General features: G+C 51.8%; 8 protein-coding genes across 8 annotated transcripts; 1 reads left to right on the forward strand and 7 right to left on the reverse strand.

Moving 5' to 3' along the window:
• Window positions 1-172: 172 nt before the first annotated feature.
• On the reverse strand, window positions 173-1354 carry ALTATR162_LOCUS7534 (uncharacterized protein; the record flags this gene model as incomplete). Its single annotated transcript, XM_043315162.1, has 3 exons — window positions 173-957; window positions 1016-1199; window positions 1286-1354. 3 exons carry the CDS (start codon window positions 1352-1354, stop codon window positions 173-175), a joined length of 1038 nt encoding a protein of 345 aa, XP_043171097.1.
• A 660-nt stretch (window positions 1355-2014) lies between these two features.
• On the reverse strand, window positions 2015-3458 carry ALTATR162_LOCUS7535 (uncharacterized protein; the record flags this gene model as incomplete). The annotated part of the gene is made up of 4 exons (XM_043315163.1): window positions 2015-2025; window positions 2081-3082; window positions 3157-3300; window positions 3425-3458. 4 exons carry the CDS (start codon window positions 3456-3458, stop codon window positions 2015-2017), a joined length of 1191 nt encoding a protein of 396 aa, XP_043171098.1.
• A 465-nt stretch (window positions 3459-3923) lies between these two features.
• Window positions 3924-5937, forward strand: ALTATR162_LOCUS7536 (uncharacterized protein; the record flags this gene model as incomplete). The annotated part of the gene is made up of 2 exons (XM_043315164.1): window positions 3924-4270; window positions 4761-5937. The coding sequence occupies 2 exons, from the start codon at window positions 3924-3926 to the stop codon at window positions 5935-5937; spliced, it is 1524 nt and encodes a 507-aa protein (XP_043171099.1).
• Window positions 5938-6149: 212 nt separating this feature from the next.
• ALTATR162_LOCUS7537 (uncharacterized protein) lies at window positions 6150-7296 on the reverse strand (the record flags this gene model as incomplete). Its single annotated transcript, XM_043315165.1, has 3 exons — window positions 6150-6273; window positions 6323-7080; window positions 7177-7296. 3 exons carry the CDS (start codon window positions 7294-7296, stop codon window positions 6150-6152), a joined length of 1002 nt encoding a protein of 333 aa, XP_043171100.1.
• Window positions 7297-8066: 770 nt separating this feature from the next.
• On the reverse strand, window positions 8067-10005 carry ALTATR162_LOCUS7538 (uncharacterized protein; the record flags this gene model as incomplete). Its single annotated transcript, XM_043315166.1, has 2 exons — window positions 8067-9526; window positions 9579-10005. 2 exons carry the CDS (start codon window positions 10003-10005, stop codon window positions 8067-8069), a joined length of 1887 nt encoding a protein of 628 aa, XP_043171101.1.
• A 2853-nt stretch (window positions 10006-12858) lies between these two features.
• ALTATR162_LOCUS7539 (uncharacterized protein) lies at window positions 12859-13673 on the reverse strand (the record flags this gene model as incomplete). The annotated part of the gene is made up of 2 exons (XM_043315167.1): window positions 12859-13528; window positions 13579-13673. 2 exons carry the CDS (start codon window positions 13671-13673, stop codon window positions 12859-12861), a joined length of 765 nt encoding a protein of 254 aa, XP_043171102.1.
• Window positions 13674-13896: 223 nt separating this feature from the next.
• Window positions 13897-14796, reverse strand: ALTATR162_LOCUS7540 (uncharacterized protein; the record flags this gene model as incomplete). The annotated part of the gene is made up of 1 exon (XM_043315168.1): window positions 13897-14796. The coding sequence occupies one exon, from the start codon at window positions 14794-14796 to the stop codon at window positions 13897-13899; it is 900 nt and encodes a 299-aa protein (XP_043171103.1).
• A 704-nt stretch (window positions 14797-15500) lies between these two features.
• Window positions 15501-18286, reverse strand: ALTATR162_LOCUS7541 (uncharacterized protein; the record flags this gene model as incomplete). Its single annotated transcript, XM_043315169.1, has 7 exons — window positions 15501-15973; window positions 16021-16681; window positions 16731-16992; window positions 17042-17523; window positions 17689-17791; window positions 17857-17966; window positions 18203-18286. The coding sequence occupies 7 exons, from the start codon at window positions 18284-18286 to the stop codon at window positions 15501-15503; spliced, it is 2175 nt and encodes a 724-aa protein (XP_043171104.1).
• Between the last annotated feature and the right edge of the window lie 326 nt (window positions 18287-18612).

Below are 18612 nucleotides of genomic sequence, written 5' to 3' on the forward strand. Positions count from 1 at the left end.
ACATTGCGGCCTCGGCTGAAAGACGAAACAACCATAAATGAAAGTGGGAATACCTCATGTAGAGATTAATGTGTGGCTATTACTTATACCATGCCTTCCCAGTCACCTCTAAAGTAGCGGTTGGTGAGAATACTTCGTGAACGCATCTAGACCAAATCGCCTTCTTAATCTCCTACATCTTACTAGCCTCTCGGAGCACTTCACGGGTCAGTACTTCGCCTTTCTTTCTCACTTCACTAAGTCTACCCATCTTCAACAACCTTCCTATCATCTCTTCATCTCCGTGATGACTGTTGTGCTCAAACTCTGGCTCTTCGCCATATGCTACTCTGGCCGCGTCAACTAGTATTCTAGCTGTCATACCAAAGACTCGAAACGTCGTCAGGGTGTCGATCGCGCTAGGTTCCGGTCTCGGATCATCTCCATCTGGCAGCTTTTGTTGCGGCAAAACCTCTGGCGAGGATCGCGGAGAGGATCGCGAGGGTTTACGTAGGAGGGTGGGGGAAGGAGGAGGCCGTGGCATGTAGAAGTTGTGCATTCGCCAGCGTGATTCGTGCCAATTTGTCCAAGAACCTCGATACCACTTCTCGGGCCTGCCGTCTTTCTGGACCGGTGGTGGGCCTTCACCCTCCCACTCCTTGCGCAAGAAGTTGTGAAAAGGCGCAGTGAAAACGGCAGCGACTTCTCTAGGGTCGAGGCGCGGCATGAGCTTCTCTTCAACAGAGAGGTTACTAGCTTCCGAGGAAGCAGATTTGTTCGATGAAGCCTGGGTCGGGCTTAGGAACGCGACGCAGGGCCGCACACCAAGTTCAGTCTTCGCCAGATTTGCGGGCAGTTCGCAAAGGTGTTCCACAGTAAAACCGCGAAGTTTCTCTTCATTCATAGGAAGACCAATCTCTTCATCCGCTTCGCGACGCGCGACGTCCCATGGAGATTCGTCGAGCGTGTCAGCTTTGCCTTGACCGTGTCAGTATGCAAGTCTGATGTCATCCCCCCATATCATCTGAGCAAGTACCTCCAGGCAGCGCAGCTTGTCCTGCGTAGTTGCGCAACTGCGCGCTCCGCATCGTAAGGACCACCTTGAGCTCTCCATGCCGGTCTGGAAAGAGCAATATGAGGACGGCGGCGCGTCTAGTAAGGGGGCAATTGTACCATTGCGTCGGCGGGGGCGTATATGTGCGGAGACGGTCCAGTGCGCGCTGTCAGGGTAATTAGCAGATGGCACATGTAGACTATGACGTGGTGAAAGGAGCGGAAGTTTCGAGTGCCGAAGGCACAGACGTACAACTGATCGTTGGGAAAGCGCCATGCTCGCAATGGCTTTGCTTTCGGCGAGCCATGCTGTCGGTCTCATGAGATGGGCGGGTGTCGGAGCGGGAGCGTGAGCCTCAGTGGGGTTTAAGGGCCGAGGTTATCGATAGGCGGCGCCATGCAGGAACCTCGTGGCAGCCCCAGAACCTCCTGCATCCTAACTAGACGCAGTGCGGAGACAGTCGTATTCAACGTCAACAGTTGGCAAATATAGCCCGTGGTTGGATCACCAATGGGTCACGACAGGAGAGCGGGTTAAGTAAATTCCATGCAATTGAATCGCATCTCTATATGAAAGGAAACTCCCGATCGTTATCATCGACATGCGTGGCAATGGAAAAGTGCTACATATCCCACCGTGTGAGCATGCGTTGACGACGTGCAGCAGATCCTCGAGGACATAGGAAAATAGCATGAAATTGCAGAAAAAGACCCATCCGTCAGCTAAGCATCGTGAGTCTATCATATGCAGACATTCTTTTAGGGAAATCATTTCGCACATGAGAGACCAACGCCGAGATGCCGCGATGTATAGACGATCACTCGCCCTACCTCGAACCACTTTTGAACCGGACCAAACAGAGAGCACGCCTGACCGTGCAGGCGTACTCGTATTAGAAGATCACCGCCTCTATCCAATGCACCACTGAAGCGTTAGTGGGCAGAGTGAGGCGGCGATGATAAGACAGCAGTGCACAACTTCTTAGATGAGGTCTGTCGAGAACGTTAGCAATCAAGTTTGAGGTTCTCGGAATGGATAGGCACTTACCAGCCACGTTCATGGGCATCTCCTCGATCTGTGTGCTGTAGAACTGCTCGATTTCGCGCATCATGCGGACATCGTCAGCGGTGACGAAGTTAATGGCAACACCCTTACGTCCGAAACGTCCACCACGACCGATGCGGTGGATGTAGTTCTCACGGTTGGCGGGCAAGTCGTAGTTGATGACAAGGGAGACCTGCTGGACATCGATACCACGGGCGAGAAGGTCAGTGGCGATGAGGACACGGGAAGATCCGGAACGGAACTCCTTCATGATGACATCACGCTGTGCCTGGTCCATGTCACCGTGCATGGCCGAGACAGTGAAGTCACGGGCAGTGAGCTTGTCGGTGAGCCAGTCGACCTTCCTGCGGGTGTTGCAGAAGATGACGGCTTGGGTAATGGTGACAGTCTCGTACAAGTCGGAGAGAGTGTCGAGCTTCCAGTCCTCCTTCTCAACAGCGATGTAGAACTGCTTGATACCTTCGAGGGTAAGCTCGTCCTTCTTGACGAGGATACGGACGGGGTCGCGCATGAACTTGGTGGTGACCTCGAGGACATCCTGGGGCATAGTAGCGGACAGAAGGACGACCTGGGTGCTCTGGGGCAGAAGCTGGAAGATGTCGTAGATCTGCTCGGTGAAACCGCGAGACAACATCTCGTCGGCCTCGTCAAGGACGAACATCTTCATGTGGTCGGTCTTGAGGACGCGACGCTGGATCATGTCGTGGACACGGCCGGGAGTACCGACAACGACCTGGGGACCGTCCTGGAGGGCCTTCATGTCGTCACGGACGCTGGTACCGCCAATGCAGGCGTGGCACTGGACGTCCATGAAGTCACCGATGGCGACAACAACCTTCTGGATCTGTTGAGCGAGCTCACGGGTGGGGGCGAGGATAAGCGCCTGGCAGGCCTTGACGTTGGAGTCGATCTTCTGGAGGGTCGAGATGGAGAAGGTAGCCGTCTTACCGGTACCGGACTGGGCCTGCGCAATGACATCGTTGCCTAGCCTCTGTCAGTTGCTTGTTCTGCTGTCGTGGTGGTGGTGGTGTAGTGGGGGTATGTGTGGGCAAACTCACCCTTGATGACGGGCATAATGGCACGCTGCTGGATAGCAGAGGGGCGCTCGAAACCGTAGGCGTAGACTCCACGGAGGAGCTCAGCCTTCAGGTTCATGTTGTCGAAGGAGTCGGTGATCTCGTCGTAGTTGGACTCGATCTGGCCTGCGCGTGGGTTAGCCTGGGCTCGCAGCATTATTCTCGGCTGAGGCTATCGTCGCCGTCGCTTTCGCACTGCGGGGCGCGCATTTTCGAAGAGCGGCGGGGTAGCACTGGGAGAAGAACTCACCCTCGGGCACATCCTCAAGACCTTTGTCAGCCATGATTGCGACTTGGAGTAGTGACTACTGGTACTGGACCGTAGTCGAAGTGTTGCTCGTGGCGGGGTTAAAGCGGAGGATCCTCTGGATACCGCCGCGTATGTGGAAAGTTGTGTTGTAAAAACTAGATACCAGATCCTCTGCAAGAGAATCAAATGGGTATCTAGGGTAGTGTGTAATATGGGTTGTGTGGTTGATTTGGTGGTGGAGGGAGTGAGAAGGTGGGCGCTTTTTGGCTTAAGAGGTCGGCCACAAAAAATCTCAGCAGTCGGCTAGTGCTAAAAGCACGCTAGTTCCAAAGCGCCCACGGGCTCCCACCTCAACTTCGCCTTCACTTCCACTGGTTCGTTCCAGAGTCAGCCTATGACTCTTCTCATTCACTTCCAGGGTTTGCCTCTTAGTTTACTTGCAGCCTTGAAAGCGTCTGCACTGAGCAAACACTAACCGTTGTTCCGATCCGTCTTTGAAATGGCGCCTGGCATCCTGGATCACCCTGGCATGACGACTGTCGAATCACGACCTTCGAAAAGAATCAAGACTTCGGTGGCGACAGAAATCGAGGTCGACGACGAAGATGTGGCGGCGGCAATCGCAGTTCCCTCGCATCCCCTGGGTATCAAGCCGGCCGGAAATGCTTTGACAGCATCCGAGAATATCAAGTCAAGATGCGGATTATTCGCCTGCCTGCCTGATGAACTGCTAAGCCATATTCTTGAGTCATTCGAAGCTGACGTTTTGATACGCTTGGGAAGTACGTGCCGGGCTCTGTATGCGTTCACTAGATTGGACGAATTATGGCGGGCCTTATTCGTAAGGTGAGTTCCGCGGTTGATACACGCAACATTTCGCACTTTCCATCTTTCTCGTTCCTTTCCGCTACCCAGTTATTGCCTACATGTCCAGTCATCTCCTAGTCATATATTCAGCTCGAAGGCGTATGCGAAGGACACTTTTCGTTGTAAGTTCTCTCGACGCGGTATGACTGTGACGGCACGCCTGACCGTCCTCCGGCTGTGTATTCGTAAGACAACAGGCGCGTGCGGGATCAGTCCGGTCCCTGGGTCTCGCTGTATTAAAATCCAACTGCAGGTGTATTACTCGATTTGGGTCTACATTGTATCATGGTATATATGCGAAAACGAGACGTAGGCCAATGTTGGCATTTGCTGGCAAGGCGATACCATTGTCACAGCAAGCTTTTGCCTTATTTGTACCGCTCATAATATGTCTTCTTCGCTTGCTTGTTACCAAATAATATTAAACAAAATGCAGCTCCTCTACAAGCGAATGCTAACCACCAAACAGCTCCCCAGCTGAAGACTTTGAATGGCGGGGATCGTGGCGAGCAACCTACCTCAAGACGCCCAGGGAAATCGTCACCTCCATATCCTGCAAGAACCTCTTCTCGGATACCCTTTATCGACCATTCCAATGCGCCCATACATCACTGAATACTTACGCGCTCAATATCCCAAAACACAATGAGATAGCTCGACTGTCGGATCTGACTTACGAAGAGTACGCCGAAACTTGGGTCGATAAGCCTTTCGTGCTTACCACACCAGTCAAACAATGGCCTGTGTATGGTACCTGGACACCTGAGTACCTTCTGGAGAAGTTTCCAGATACCAAATTCCGCGCGGAAGCAGTAGACTGGCCCATGAAGAAGTATATGTCTTATATGCACGACAACGCCGACGAGTCACCCTTGTACCTCTTCGATCGCGCATTTGCCGAAAAGACGGGCATAGACATTACAGCGGCGCCACATTCCAAAGAAGCCGCATACTGGAGCCCGACCTGTTTCGGCGATGATCTCTTCAGCGTCCTAGGTGAGCACCGTCCCGACTGCCGATGGATGATCATGGGCCCTAAGCGCAGTGGCTCCACATTCCACAAAGACCCAAATGCGACTTCGGCTTGGAATGCTGTCTTGACGGGCAGCAAGTACTGGCTCATGTTCCCCGCCGGCCCAGGCATCGAACCTCCACCGGGCGTTATCGTCAGTGACGACCAGTCAGAAATCACCTCTCCACTCAGTATCGCAGAATACATGCTCACCTTCCACGAACTCGCACGCCAAACACCCGGCTGCAAAGAAGGTATCTGCTTCGCTGGTGAAGTCCTCCACGTTCCGTCCGGCTGGTTCCACCTCGTCCTCAACCTCGAAGACAGCCTTGCGCTCACGCAGAACTTTGTGCCTCGGAAGAAATTGCCGGACGTACTGGGTTTCCTGCGCGATCAGAGGGGTGAAGTCAGTGGGTTCAAGGAGGATGTTTGCGATCGCGCTTACGAGCTTTTCGTAGAAAGACTGCAGGAACAACATCCTGAGTTGCTGGAGGAGGGCCTTGCGGAACTGGAAAGGAAAGGGAAGAAGGCCAGGGGCAAATGGGAGCAATTGACGAAAGGAGAGGAAGAGGAAGAAAATGGAGGCTTTAGCTTCGGTTTCGGAGGGGACGATGACGATGCCGATATTCCGTGAGCGCTATAGTGATTGGAATACTTGCTGCTCAGCTTTTTTCCTGGACACATGAAGTGCTTTTTACCGCAATACTAGTTGAGATCACACATTTGAGACGTAGTATTCATACATTGCTACGTTTGCAAGCTATCTATTCCCGTGGGTATCATCTAATCGTGAGGTCATAATCATAAGCGCTATATCATATTTCATCCCCCCTATTCTACACCAGCTCACTTTGCGTGGTTAACAATCTCAGCGTACATGTCTTCAGGTATCTTGCCGGCGAAGCTCATAGCCACACCAACGATCTTCTGAGCATTGAGGCCAGGCAGATTGCGTAGGATTGTGTTGGGACTATAGATACGTCAGTCTTGCTTCAAATGAGTTCAAAGAGTAAGCTCACCTCGGGCTGTTCAGAATATCCCCTCGGATAAGAACCAACTGAGCCACAATGCACAGGATGTTCAGGTGGGGTCCGTACGCGAAGAGGAAGTCCCAAAGCTGCAGGACCTCGGGTAGTGGCGGTGTGCATGCGCACATGGTGAGTACGGATGCGAAAGCATAGATTTTGGCTTCCATGTGGTGTGCCATAAGATGGCCGTATAGCTTAGGATCGACTACCTCTAGCACCCTGTCTACCAGCGCGAGACCCTTGTGCACGCCCTCCATCGATCCCCTCACATAGCCTGGACACTCGTAAGTGATGAGTCGCTCGAAACCCGTGAAAGCCTCAACCTCGCTCCTTGCCGCGTACAGGAACGGACCACACAGGACGTTCATGCCCTGCACGTATCCAATTTGCTCAGCGTCGTTCGTAGTCGACGCTTCTGTACGAGTGCCTGCAGTAAGGGATGGGCGCGACATCATCGAGGTATCTGGACTACCGCCGAACTCGGATAGTGTTGGTGGAGACTGCCACCCGTTGACGCGTGCCTCATGCGCATCGTTCAGCCTCCACGCGACGGCGTTGAGCACACGCGTAATGCTGTTCTGAGTGACGCGTCGTCGGAATAGAGGATCGCCTTGGAATGTACGGAAGGTGTCATTTTGAATTTTGGCGTGCGCTGGAGAGGCGCCTTGACGGACGAGGTCGAGATATACATCGGTCTTGAGGGGAGGCGCGTTGAGGAGGATGAGCCATATGTATACACGTAGCTCCGACTAACCCGACATGGAATCAGCACTTAGAAATCATTGAGTAATTCTAGAGCGCGCCCATGCGCAATGTAATCGCATGGGGCAGTGTGGAGAACATACCATGCCCTCACTGTTGGCGGGTATGCCTTTTGTCAAGATTGAGTATCGCAATTCCTGTAGACCCTCCTCTGGGTTACTCGCAGAGGCTCCTTTGAGGAGCAACATGTCTAGGTTCGTCATTTTGGATAGTTGTTTAAGGAAAGACAGGGTTCGTGAACAATTGGAAATTCAGTTTAGGTCTCCCCAGAGCGGACTCTCCGCATTGCGGTCTGCCTAGCGTCTTGGCACTTTGACATGTCCCCGGCCCCGCCCCATCCGTGGGCAACCACTCCACTGTTCTTCCATTCCTCAATTACATTGCCTGAGTCCAGTAAGGACTATCCCAGGTGAAAAGATATGAGTAGACGATATTTGTACTGCGAACCTGGTCAACACGAAGAAAAAGCATAGATCCGAGGAATATTTGATCCTAGTGAAGCTTTTCAGCGTTTACTCTAGAATTCCAACAGACGACGGGATGAAGCAATTCCTTGAAGTGCCCACTGCTGCTTCTGATTTGCACAAGAAGTAGGTTTTTGCGAGGAAGAAGGAGAGCAGTAGGATGTCCAGCGCTATCTCGAGGTTTAGAAGAGGGTTGGACAAGAAAGCTTGGAGATCACAATTGAGATGGAAGCCTGTTCTCCAGAGACGAATGGCTAGTGGTGGGTGACTAGTATATGACTGCACTTGATGCTTTTGATTATTTCAAGTGTCACTGTAGCAGCAAGGACTATGTCCTAGTACCAGTGGGCATGAGAAGCTAGCATAGTAGGATAATGAATATTGTTTGAAAATTTGTATTATCGGAGGAGTGTCGTGTCATCATGATATGTATCCTGCCAGCCTCTAGAACGCCTTGAAAGATTATGTACACCTGAAAATATAACGCCGTGAAATCTTTCTATCGTAACTTATCTCCTCCTGGTAGACGAAGTTGATGTCTTCTTGTCATCCTTCTTCGTACTTGAACTCGTCGTCTTGGGCGCTGAAGTTATTTTGGCTGAAGAAGAACTGGCCTTAGCCGCAGTAGGAGTTGAAGTGGTCATCTGCAGCGTCGTGGAAGAAGCAGTCGCCACGGAAGAAGACGAAGAAGAAGCTGGTCGAGTGCTGGTAACTAGTGTGCTAGGTCCCTTTCCTCCGTTGTCCCAGTACTCCACAAGAGCCTCTTCTACCTTGTCAGGTTCGGTATAGGCCTCTAGAGCTTCAAGCTCACCGCACTTCTCATAGATGTGTTCTAACTCGTCGTCATGGTCGTTGATATCCTTGGATCGGTACTTCTCCTCCATCGGGTCGATGAACTTTGTTGTCTCGGGGTAGCCGAAATTAGCGAGGCTGGTGACGTTGAAAGCTGCCATCATGTCATGGTCTTCGTGAATGAGATTGTGGCAGTGGAACATGTATACACCATCATAAGGGGCGTAACGAGCGATAACTGTGACCTTTTCGTTCTCACCGAGCAGAACGACATCCTTCAAGGCCTCCTTTTCGTAGTTCAGGACGCTTCGCTTACCTCCGGTGCGCGTAAGGATCTGGAAGTCAACAAGGTGGATGTGAACGGGATGGCTCCAACCTCCGGATGAGTTCTCAAGCTCCCAAACTTCGACTGCGCCGCGCTGTGGCTTCGCAAGAATGCGGTTGTTGACGTCGGCGAAGGTGACACCGTTGACAGTCCATTGTCCATTGGTACGTCCAAACTTGAACCTCCTGTCAATGCCACTCTTCTTGGGTGGGAATGGCACTGTGCGTAGGGAGCCCGGGAGAGCGCCATTGCCGGCTGTGCTTGAGACGGAGGTACCGACGACGAACCGCATAACCTTATCAGTGCTGTTGTAGTCCTCGTCCGCCTGTACATCGCGAGCATTCTTCATCGTTACGTTCTTGCCGGCATATGAGCTGAAGTCGACCACGATCTCCCAGCGTTCGGCCATTGAGATTTCAAGGTTGTCGCTTGGCACCGGCTTGGTCATGAGGCCAGTGTCCGCGCCGATGACATGAAAAGGGACTTTTTTGGCAGTGGGGTCCTCGAGAGTGAGCTTGAATGCACGGCTGATGGCTGTATTGAGTACCCTGAAGCGGTACTTCCGGGGCTCTACCTTCATGTAGGGCCATGGTTGACCGTTGACGTGGATGACATCGCCCCAGAGCGAATCGGTCTCGTCTTTGGGGTCAAACAGTGTGCCATCGCTGTTATACTGCTTCGACGCCAATGCCAGAGGAACATCGTATGAACCTGAAGGAAGTCCCAGTGCGTCCTCAGCAGGGTCGTGAAGGATGTAAAAGCCTGCCTGTCCGAAGTAGGCGTTCTCTGCTGTATGATGAATGGCATGGTCGTGGTACCATAATGTTCGTGCACTTTGCTTGTTGGGGTAGTCTGAGGGCTGTTGGTAACACGTCGTACGAGGATAACAGTTGCTAGTACTTACAGTAGTCTTTGTATTGACCGGGCTTGGTAGTGTCTTCAGCCCAACCATCGAAAGGCGCGCGGCTGTAAGAACCGTGAAGATGCACTGAGAGAGCTTTGTCGCCATGGTTCTTGAAACGAACAATGGCCTCTCGACCTTTCTTCATCCTGAAAGTAGGCCCAGGCGATACTCCATCGTACCCAACGAGTCTAGCAGGCTTCAACCCAGGATAGACTTGTTGAAAAAAGGGCTGGACGTCAACCTCGTAGAAGTCGATCTCATTCCCTGTAGTCTCGTTCCTGTAGGTGTATGACTTGACCTTATCCTTAGGCATAGGAAGCTCTTTTTGAAAGATCTCTTTGTACACTGGGCTGAGCCAAGCGTCATCACCAGCCAATGCTTGTGACGCCAAGATGGCTGCAACTCCAATGGAAATATAGTTCTTCATTGCGTATGGGCAGCGGATGAAGCTGAGGAGATGAGTAAGTATGAATGAACTGGGCTGATGCTCCGTTGTACACGAACGTCTATGAGCACTTTATATTCCCACAGCTCGTTGTGTACGACAGCTATATGGTCTCGAATACGCCTACTCTGAAGCTATTCAGCCATGCAGCCATGCTACAGACCTCACCATCCCTAATCGTGTCAAGACCCATCTCTACAAGGGCGCCAGGTCGCCGTGTGAAGCCTAGGAGCGGTATGAGACGCCATTTGGCGTTTTCGTTACTACCGTCTGGATGTGTCGACACTCGCCCCGTTGCCGTATGCTTCGAACTACTTCTTGGAGAGACCGAGAGCGTGGGATCCATGCCCACGCATAGCTTGAAAGGCTTGGTACAAGCAAGGGCTAGGCGATGGGCCAAAGCTGACGAGACTTGGCAAGCAGTAGTACGGCGAGGCCATGGTGGCGGAAGATTATCGGTTCATACTTCACTTACCGAGTGCAGAAGTAATTTAATTTCAACTACCGAATTGTGCATATGTGAAGTCGGACTCAATTCTGACTTCGGTAGATCCTCTCGACAACAGGAACCCGATCACTCCTTGCTCTTCTTCAATGCGCGACAAATACTACAGACGTTTGAGGGGAGTCCAACAAGCCGCAAAGTAAGTTCCGGGAAGGCCGAGTTGGGTTGGTAAGGTTTGGCGAGATGGTCTCAACTCGGAAAGATTGAGGTATAGTCAGGAAGGTCCTCGTCCATGACTGGCGTTCTGCATGCCTAGGCGAACGCCTTGATACGAGCGGTCAACATGATCAAGGCCCTCCATTGAAACAGTTATGGCAGTCTCGCCTTGCTAGGGCTGAACAGTGTTGCCAGCATGTGTGAACCGTGAGGCGCTAATACTAGGCCATAATGGCACGCTGAAGACCGGTCAACTTGGCAGGCTCGTTTGAGAGTCCGGTCAGTCCAGGAATAGCAATGGTGAGTCTGGGGGACTGGCTGCGGATGCTTGCCATTGCGCTGGTGCTGTTTCTACTCATCGTAAAAGGAGAGGTGTGAAGGGGAAGATGCGGAAAGGGAGGTCTGGACTGTGATCATGCTTCGATCGACGCTAGATTAGCGCCCGTCGGGCTTGGCGTGGAGATCGCTGAGCCTGTGATTCGAAGCCCTCGACGCCACGACGCCTCTGCATAGCTCGACCTCAGCTACCCCATAACACATCATCTGCGTGGAGATCATGCGTGCCGAAAACACGGCTCATCTCCTCGTGCCTTGTACACACAGCATCAGCATTACGGAGTCATGGTATCATGTGTGCGAGATGCTTTTTGCTTTCCTTCCGCATCAAACCGCCAAAAGAATCGCGTGAAAGGACCAAAATCTGATTTGACAACAGCGTTCTCGATTGATGGGTGTTCAGAACCGATTGTAGCCTTCCCCACGCTGTTCGGCTCAACACCAGATGCCACGTCTGTACTGTTGGCTTGACGTTGCGATCAGTCATCCTCAACAGCTGTCAAATCACCCCAGACAATCAGAAAAAAGTACAAGCTCCAGACTGTTCCGATCGTGTTACATACAGCGTCGTTGAATGTAGGTAGCAGGGCCATCCTGTCGCTATACCCAAGTGAGCGTTTTCTACACACCTATTTCGCAATCGATTCCGAACCGAGCTTTATCTTAGTACAGTGTCGGAACATATCTAGCATGAAAGGCTTTTCACTAATACACGATCGCTTACCCTTGCACAACCCCGCGACGGCACTTGGACACGCGAGAAAGGTTACGCTGATTCGGGGTCACTGTTCTAGCAGAAAACACATGTCTTAGTGGTACCTACTCTGATGTTTCTTAGCGTCTTTTCCAAAGGAAATTCTTGTGTCCTTCACTGGACCCGTGGCACATTAACGTTCACCCTATATACGCACATTCCATGCCGTCTCTATTATCTCCCTGCTCCCTCGCTGTCTTCATGTTAGCACCAGTCTTAGTCCCGCAAGCTGAAGCTTTCAGTACCCAATAGCGAGAGACTAGATCAGCCCATGCGGGACCTTTGCGAAACTCATCTCTCGTAGTCCTCCCGCTGCTATTTGAGAATGTCGCCTCATCCAATATTGGCTTGCAGAATGCCAAGTCCGCTGAGCCTTCACGCGAAAGCTTGGCTTCCATTAGAGGTATGGAAATACGAAGAGCCTCAGCTGTGGCTTCCGCTGCTTCTGCAATGCCGTGTCCGATGACCTGGTTAGGCTCCGGTCCTGCCGCTTTGCTGTACCTCGGCCATGTGGCAGTCAACGGATGGATTTTGTTTTTTCGTATACTTCGCATACACGCCGACAAACGGTAGCGCAGTAATGACCCTGCGGTCCAGCGTTCCAGGCGCGAACCCTTTGTTGACCAGCGATCGTTCTTCCTCGCACAGATCGCAAAAGCTGTTTGAAGCTTGTAGTCAAGAACTGCTAGACAGAAGGCCCGCATGATGTACAGGGAGGTCACCAGAATGCACCAAGTGCACTAGCGATAGCTTGTCGTGATTTTTCGAGCTGATATCTCATAATGTAATCATCATCATCATCATGTAAGCCGACTACACGCTTCCAATCACCGCCGATATTCACCCTGCACTCCACACCACTGTCCGAACAGCGCGTACACTGGGGACCTTTTTTCACAGCGACGGAAGGATGGTAGTATGCAAGGCAACCGAAGGTCTGCGTTGCTTTTTCGATCCTTCGCTAAGTTCATCTCTTTCCATTACGTTTGGGAAAATGACACAGGGGAAAGCATATCATGCTATTCATCGGCGTTCAAACCCGCTTGAACCTCTCGCCACTTCCTCAGCATCGAGAAACCCCATCTCAAAGATCCTGCTCTTTCCAGTACTTTCTCATGGCCAAGGTATTTCCAAATTCTCTATACGTAACGATCACATGAGGAACCTTTTGCTTCATAGTTTTAGTGAAGTTATCCTTGGCCTCCCTCATCTCAGTGCTATCGAACCGCAGCGGCATAGTGTCGTCGTATTTCATGTCTTCATAATCATCTGGATCTAAGTAAACCTCTGTAGTGGAAAGCAACAGCTCCAGGTGCGAGAGATTCCTAAAGGCACGAAATGTGACACGACTATACTCGTCTTCATCTTCCTTTGCTTTCAAAGCTTTCTCCTCCTCCTCGTCGTATCCGGGATCTTCTCTCTCGGCCAACTGGTACAAATCCGTAGGATCGGCGCCAATTTGGATGGAACGTATCAAGCTCTTCTTACACCTGTTTTTCTCACTATCGCATAGTGACCAGAAGAAGTCCTCGAAGGGCGGCTGACAGCTAAAGGACCAAGTGAGGAAGGGATATGCAAGTTTGGCAGCTTCCGTGTAGCATTGTCGGCATACTACAAGGGGGCTGAACGCAGAATTGGGGGAAGTTTCTCTCCGGTCTGGTTTAATAGTCCGTGTGAAAGTAAAGGTCCAGATGAGATCGCGCAGTTCACGGGGTAAGCGGAGAAGAGGTGATTTACGTGCATTTCGTTCGGTGCTGGTGTTGTGTTAGTATGTGATAGACAATATGATGAATAGGCGACTGACATGGACCTCTGCCAGTCGGTCTTTGGCGCCACGTCGAATAATTCGTTGTCTAGCTTCGACAAAGGCGTTTCCTTTTCGGGCGGTGATGATGACATGTTACACGATTTTGGTCTTGACGTTGATACAGAGATATGTGAAGATACAAAGCATACTGGTGACGGTGTGTAGCTCTGCTAACGCGGGATGATGTCACTTTCCATAACCGAGGCACCTGCATATGCAATGTCCCAGTACGCATCGGTTGCGAGATACATACTAACTTCGTCCATTAACATCTAGACACTAACTTCGGAAAAGAGAAGATCAAGTAAACAAATACTATCCCATAAGAACCTCCCCGTCCCAGACCCCAAAATCAATCTTCCCTCCACCCAGCTTGCCCCTCTCCTCTTGAACCCAACCCTGCACTAACATTGCAGCATGTTCTCTGATCAACGTCTTCCCTTCTTCGTCAACTAGCAAAAGTAGCACCATCCAATTCCCACGTCCGTCTTTGCTAATCAACGGATGATGATCGGGTTGTGCCTCAACGCCAGACCATCGATACAGTGAAGAATACGGCTTAAGAGCTGGAGGCACAGCGGCTTTGACAAGGTTGAGGAGGGAAGATCGAAGAGCCTCGGGAACAATTTCGACACCTGTGGTCGTATGGGCTTGCGGTAGATCGACGTGTACTACAACCAGAACTGATTTCGGCCCCGTACCACCCCTCGAAGTGAGATGGGTTGGTAACTTTTGGAACGAATCTTCACTCCCCAACCACGCCGATTCCACCTCTTCATAAACGGCAAACTTGGCATCCACAATATCAAACACCATCGCCTCATCCTTTCCTTGTTCCGGAAACCCAACAGCCTCTTCTCCACTCTCCAACTCCCTCGTCTTCTCCAAATTCAGTTTCCGACTGACCCCGTTATACGCTTCTCCCTTCAAAAACGTAATGTCCGACACAGGAAAAGTGTACAGGTACTTTGGCATTGTTTCGTCTTCCTCTGCATGCGAATACCTGTCATCGCTATCTGGAGCGCAAAACCGTAAACCATGCGTTACATGACCGGAACCAGAATCGGGTACGTTGAGTAAGTCTCTGGCATGCAGTTTTGTCCAGCGCAGGAATGTGTCGGCGTTGTCTGGGTTGGGGTCACGAAGGCGTGGGTTGACGAGGAGAAGGCCCGGTTTCTGCTGAGGTGGTGAGGGAGCTACGAGTGAGGGAGACATGGCTATCGGTCTAGGAGAGTTTTGCGATGGAAGAAGTAAGCAAGGTGTAAATGCAAAGCGCGTGGGAAATTGAGACAAAGGTATCTAGCACCCAGGTCGTTATATGTATGTTGAGTTTCCTTTTTGTACGGCCCGCTGCGCATCCTCGGACGGCAAGCGCGTGGAGTCCCGGAGTTGCAGCTGACTGCAGGAATACCCTGTCTGCATACAGAAAAGCACCTCTCACCCGAAAGATTAGCCTAGGTTCAAGCTTGGCTTCCCAGACGTGCATCCCGGTCAGGAAACAAGATCTGGTGGCGAGCTGGGAGTAAGCTCATTAAGTTGGTAGTAGTAAACGACGACGCACACGATATACCCACACGCACCAGGACTACACAGTTTGAAAAGTTGATTCATCTCAAAGACTGACTAGATAACGCGTTTTGATAGACACGCTTCTAGTCTTATAACGCAAAATTCACATTGCGCTTTCCTTTCCTCCACTAATATCCAGTCCCCAGTTTCCATTCTCTCCGCCCATCCAATCTGAGGTATACCGCCGTACAACAAAAGCAAGCACCGTGACTCCCGTTATCTTGATGCTGATGCCGCCATGGCAAACGCCAGTACCCCAAGCTCTCGAGAAACAACACACACAAATCCCTATAGTACCAATGAATTGAACCATTTCTCCCCCATATCTATCCTTTCATGTCGCCAGATTTCTAATTCCGGGGGAGATGTAGGAAGATTGTACACTTTTCAATTTCAACATCCTCCTTCTTTGCACTGCCACCTTCAGGCTGGCCCTTGCGATCTTTCTCTGCAACAATCTCAACTTCGATGCGGTTGACGCCAGCGACAAGTTTCGCCTCGAACAGTGGCTCGCCCTTCTTCTTACCACCCTCGTAACCAGGGCCAGGGCTCGTGCCGTTGATGCCTGCAGTAACAGGAACTCGGTTTGCTTCGAGTGTCTTGTTGCCATTGACAGTAACAAAAAGGCGATACATCCGACTTGTGAGAGCGATGGGAACCTTGGGTATGACTTGGATGTATGAGTTGGCTGGTGCAACCACCATCGTGGCACTGTACATGGTCTTTTGTTTGTTCGCTGGGATGTGAACAGACCATGGCTTGGAGGGGTTGAGCGCGGGGTGAGTGTTTAGTGTGATTTTAGGTATCAATGCTTCATCAACGCCTATGTGTGTTAGTTGCAGTGTTACTGAATGGGTAGTTTGCACTTACTCTTGAGCGGTACTTTTCTGAAACTATCTACACGAGCCACTGCCGGAGGCGCGTAGTAAGTTGGCGCGTGGTAGGAAGGAATATGAGTACCGTTCTGCAGCCCAACACCATTCGGATGCGGACTGCCGCTTGCCGGACGAGATTGATGTTGTGGAGGAGCCATGCTCGGATGTGGTGTTTGCGCCGGAACGCTGAGTCGCGAGGCCTGGCTATCCGGTGCGGTACTGGCCGGCCTGATAGCACTCAAAGCAGGGGACTGCACGTCTTGCTTAACACCATTGACTGCCGGCGGAGACCCTGCAGTCTTGCTTTGAGCGGCGGAGAGTGGTGCAATCGTTGCCGCGCCGCCTTTCGGTCCAGTAAACGGATTGGCAATTGCTGTTGGCGTTGCAGCTTTCCCAGATGGGGTAGACGATCGATTGCCCATGCTGTCAAGCACATGTCGTTGTTGTCGCAGGAGAGCGTCGCTGTCAACAATGACACCAGGCGTCGCAGAATCACGGGCACTTGGAGTGTTACGCTCTGATCCCGGACTCGGCTTGAGCTTGAGCTTCAATTGTTGCTTCGGAGCTGCAGCGCTGGATATGTTAAGCTTCAGCTTCGGCTGCGTTGGCTCGCTGACTTTAGACTTGGCTTCTTCGAGTTTCTTATTGAAGATTTCCTGTGCTGGTTAGTACTGAGTAAGGAGGAAGCAGAGATGATGTACGTACCTCAAGCTCGAGCGAGAGGTTGTAGATGTCGCTACCGTCCTCATTGTAGATACGAGCATTCTTCCAAATAAGACTAAATGCATCCTCAAAAGCGTCCCAGCTCTTGAACAGTGTATGTCCTGTCGGGGCGTCGCGTCCGATCACTCCGCGAACCTTCTTTTGTATGGCGGCCAGCGACATTGGGTCTTTGATCAGCTGGTAGTAGTCTTTCAAGCTGCGCGATGGGAGGTTCTGGAAGGGTAAGAATATTTGGAGACCTTGACTGGAGGGTATTAGTGATGAGACAATGCGACGCAGGGCATATAACCTACTCCTCATAGTCAATTATCTCCCTCACGATCTGCTCCTGTGCCTGCTGAAACGTCTTCCCTGCGTAATCGGCACTGTTGTCATCATCATCTTCCAGCGCAGCGGATGCTGACTGTCGCAGCTTTGATGGTGCTGGTGTAGCTGATGCTGCAATAGCGGCCGCTCTTCGAGGGCGTTCAACTGTATCTATCGTAGCAGGTGTATGTGCGTGTGCAGTTCTTGGGGTTGCCGTAACGCGGGATGGAGGTTTCGAAGGGGTGGAGTTGTCTTCGCCTGGGATCGGGGTGGCCGCTGCGACATAGTTGCCGTCACGGTACGCCGGGTTGTGCTTCACCATCCAGTTCGAGGCGGTCTTGCGTAGACGCTCGGCATCTTGATATATGACGGAGTTCTTGTCGTTGTAGGCCTTCGCATTGTTGACCAATCGTTTACAGTCGCTCTCGACTTGGGCTAGTGACGCGTACTCTCCGTTGTTGAGTTTATCCTAGATGTTACATTAGCAGTTGTCCAGGTCGATGATTGAGGCGTAGGCAATGGTAGTCGGTGACACGATAGTCAGTTGGGATAAGGTAGAGATATTGTCCGGGAGCACAGTGATGTAGGGGCATGGGGTAGCTGGGCATTGTGCACAAGTAAAGGGTGAGCATACCTCGATGGTATCTATAGCAATAGGTAGTTTCGTGTATTCGTAGTAGTCAGGCACTTCAGCCTTGTCCGGAAGAGCAAGGAAATGGACTGCGATGGGTCGTCCGCTGCAGCTTGTTAGTGGAAGTCCCCAGATATGCTCGTTGGAAGGTCTGAAAAGCCAAGCACGTACGTCTTGTCTTTGGCCTGCTTCAAGCTGTCGAGGAACTTCAAGCCCGCTATTGTGGTTGATTCGACCGTCTCGGACTTGGAAGGGGTTTCGGCCTGCATGGAAGCGGTCCCCTGTCAGCATTGTTCCCATGATTGCTTGAGTAGAATTCCTCCGTCTCTGACTGCATCGCCGGCGCGCGCGTAGTGTTGAGGGCGATGAGGGGCCGACGGCGGTGATGGCCTACTCGTCGAACCCCCCAGGTGTCGCGCTCCTGGTCTAAGGACCATCCCGCTCGCGACCATCGCGCCTCCTACATCTCCCAAACACGACCGACGATGCATCAACCACCACCATGGACTGCACGTACCGTCGCTTTCTGTCGCTTCGCAGGGCGACCGTCGTAGTCACCCACAGCAGCGCTGGCGGCTTTGCGCTTGGCCGCGCTCTCCATTTCCGGTTGATTCGTGATCGCGTAGTCTATCTGAGCGGTTTGCAGAGGGTCCCGAGGCGGGTAAGGATCGTGGCGGCGGTGCAGTGAAATGCGCGTTCGGTCGTCAACCCGGTGGACGCGCCGCAGTGTTCAATCTAGGGTTCGCAGGTTTGCCAAGCAATCGCGCACGGTCCCCTTGCATCACCAGATGCACCGTAATCGTCGTTCGACACAACAAGTCATCGACAAACGGTAAACACTTCTAGTCTCTAGCATCACATTGCGTACGTCTGAGTATTACCAATGAATTGCTTTTAGGTAGCGGGGCCTGGTCGCTGTCTTCCAGG

This window comes from Alternaria atra, assembly GCF_907166805.1.
Source record: "Alternaria atra isolate CS162 genome assembly, contig: 28, whole genome shotgun sequence".
NCBI classification, from domain to species: Eukaryota; Fungi; Ascomycota; class Dothideomycetes; order Pleosporales; family Pleosporaceae; genus Alternaria; species Alternaria atra.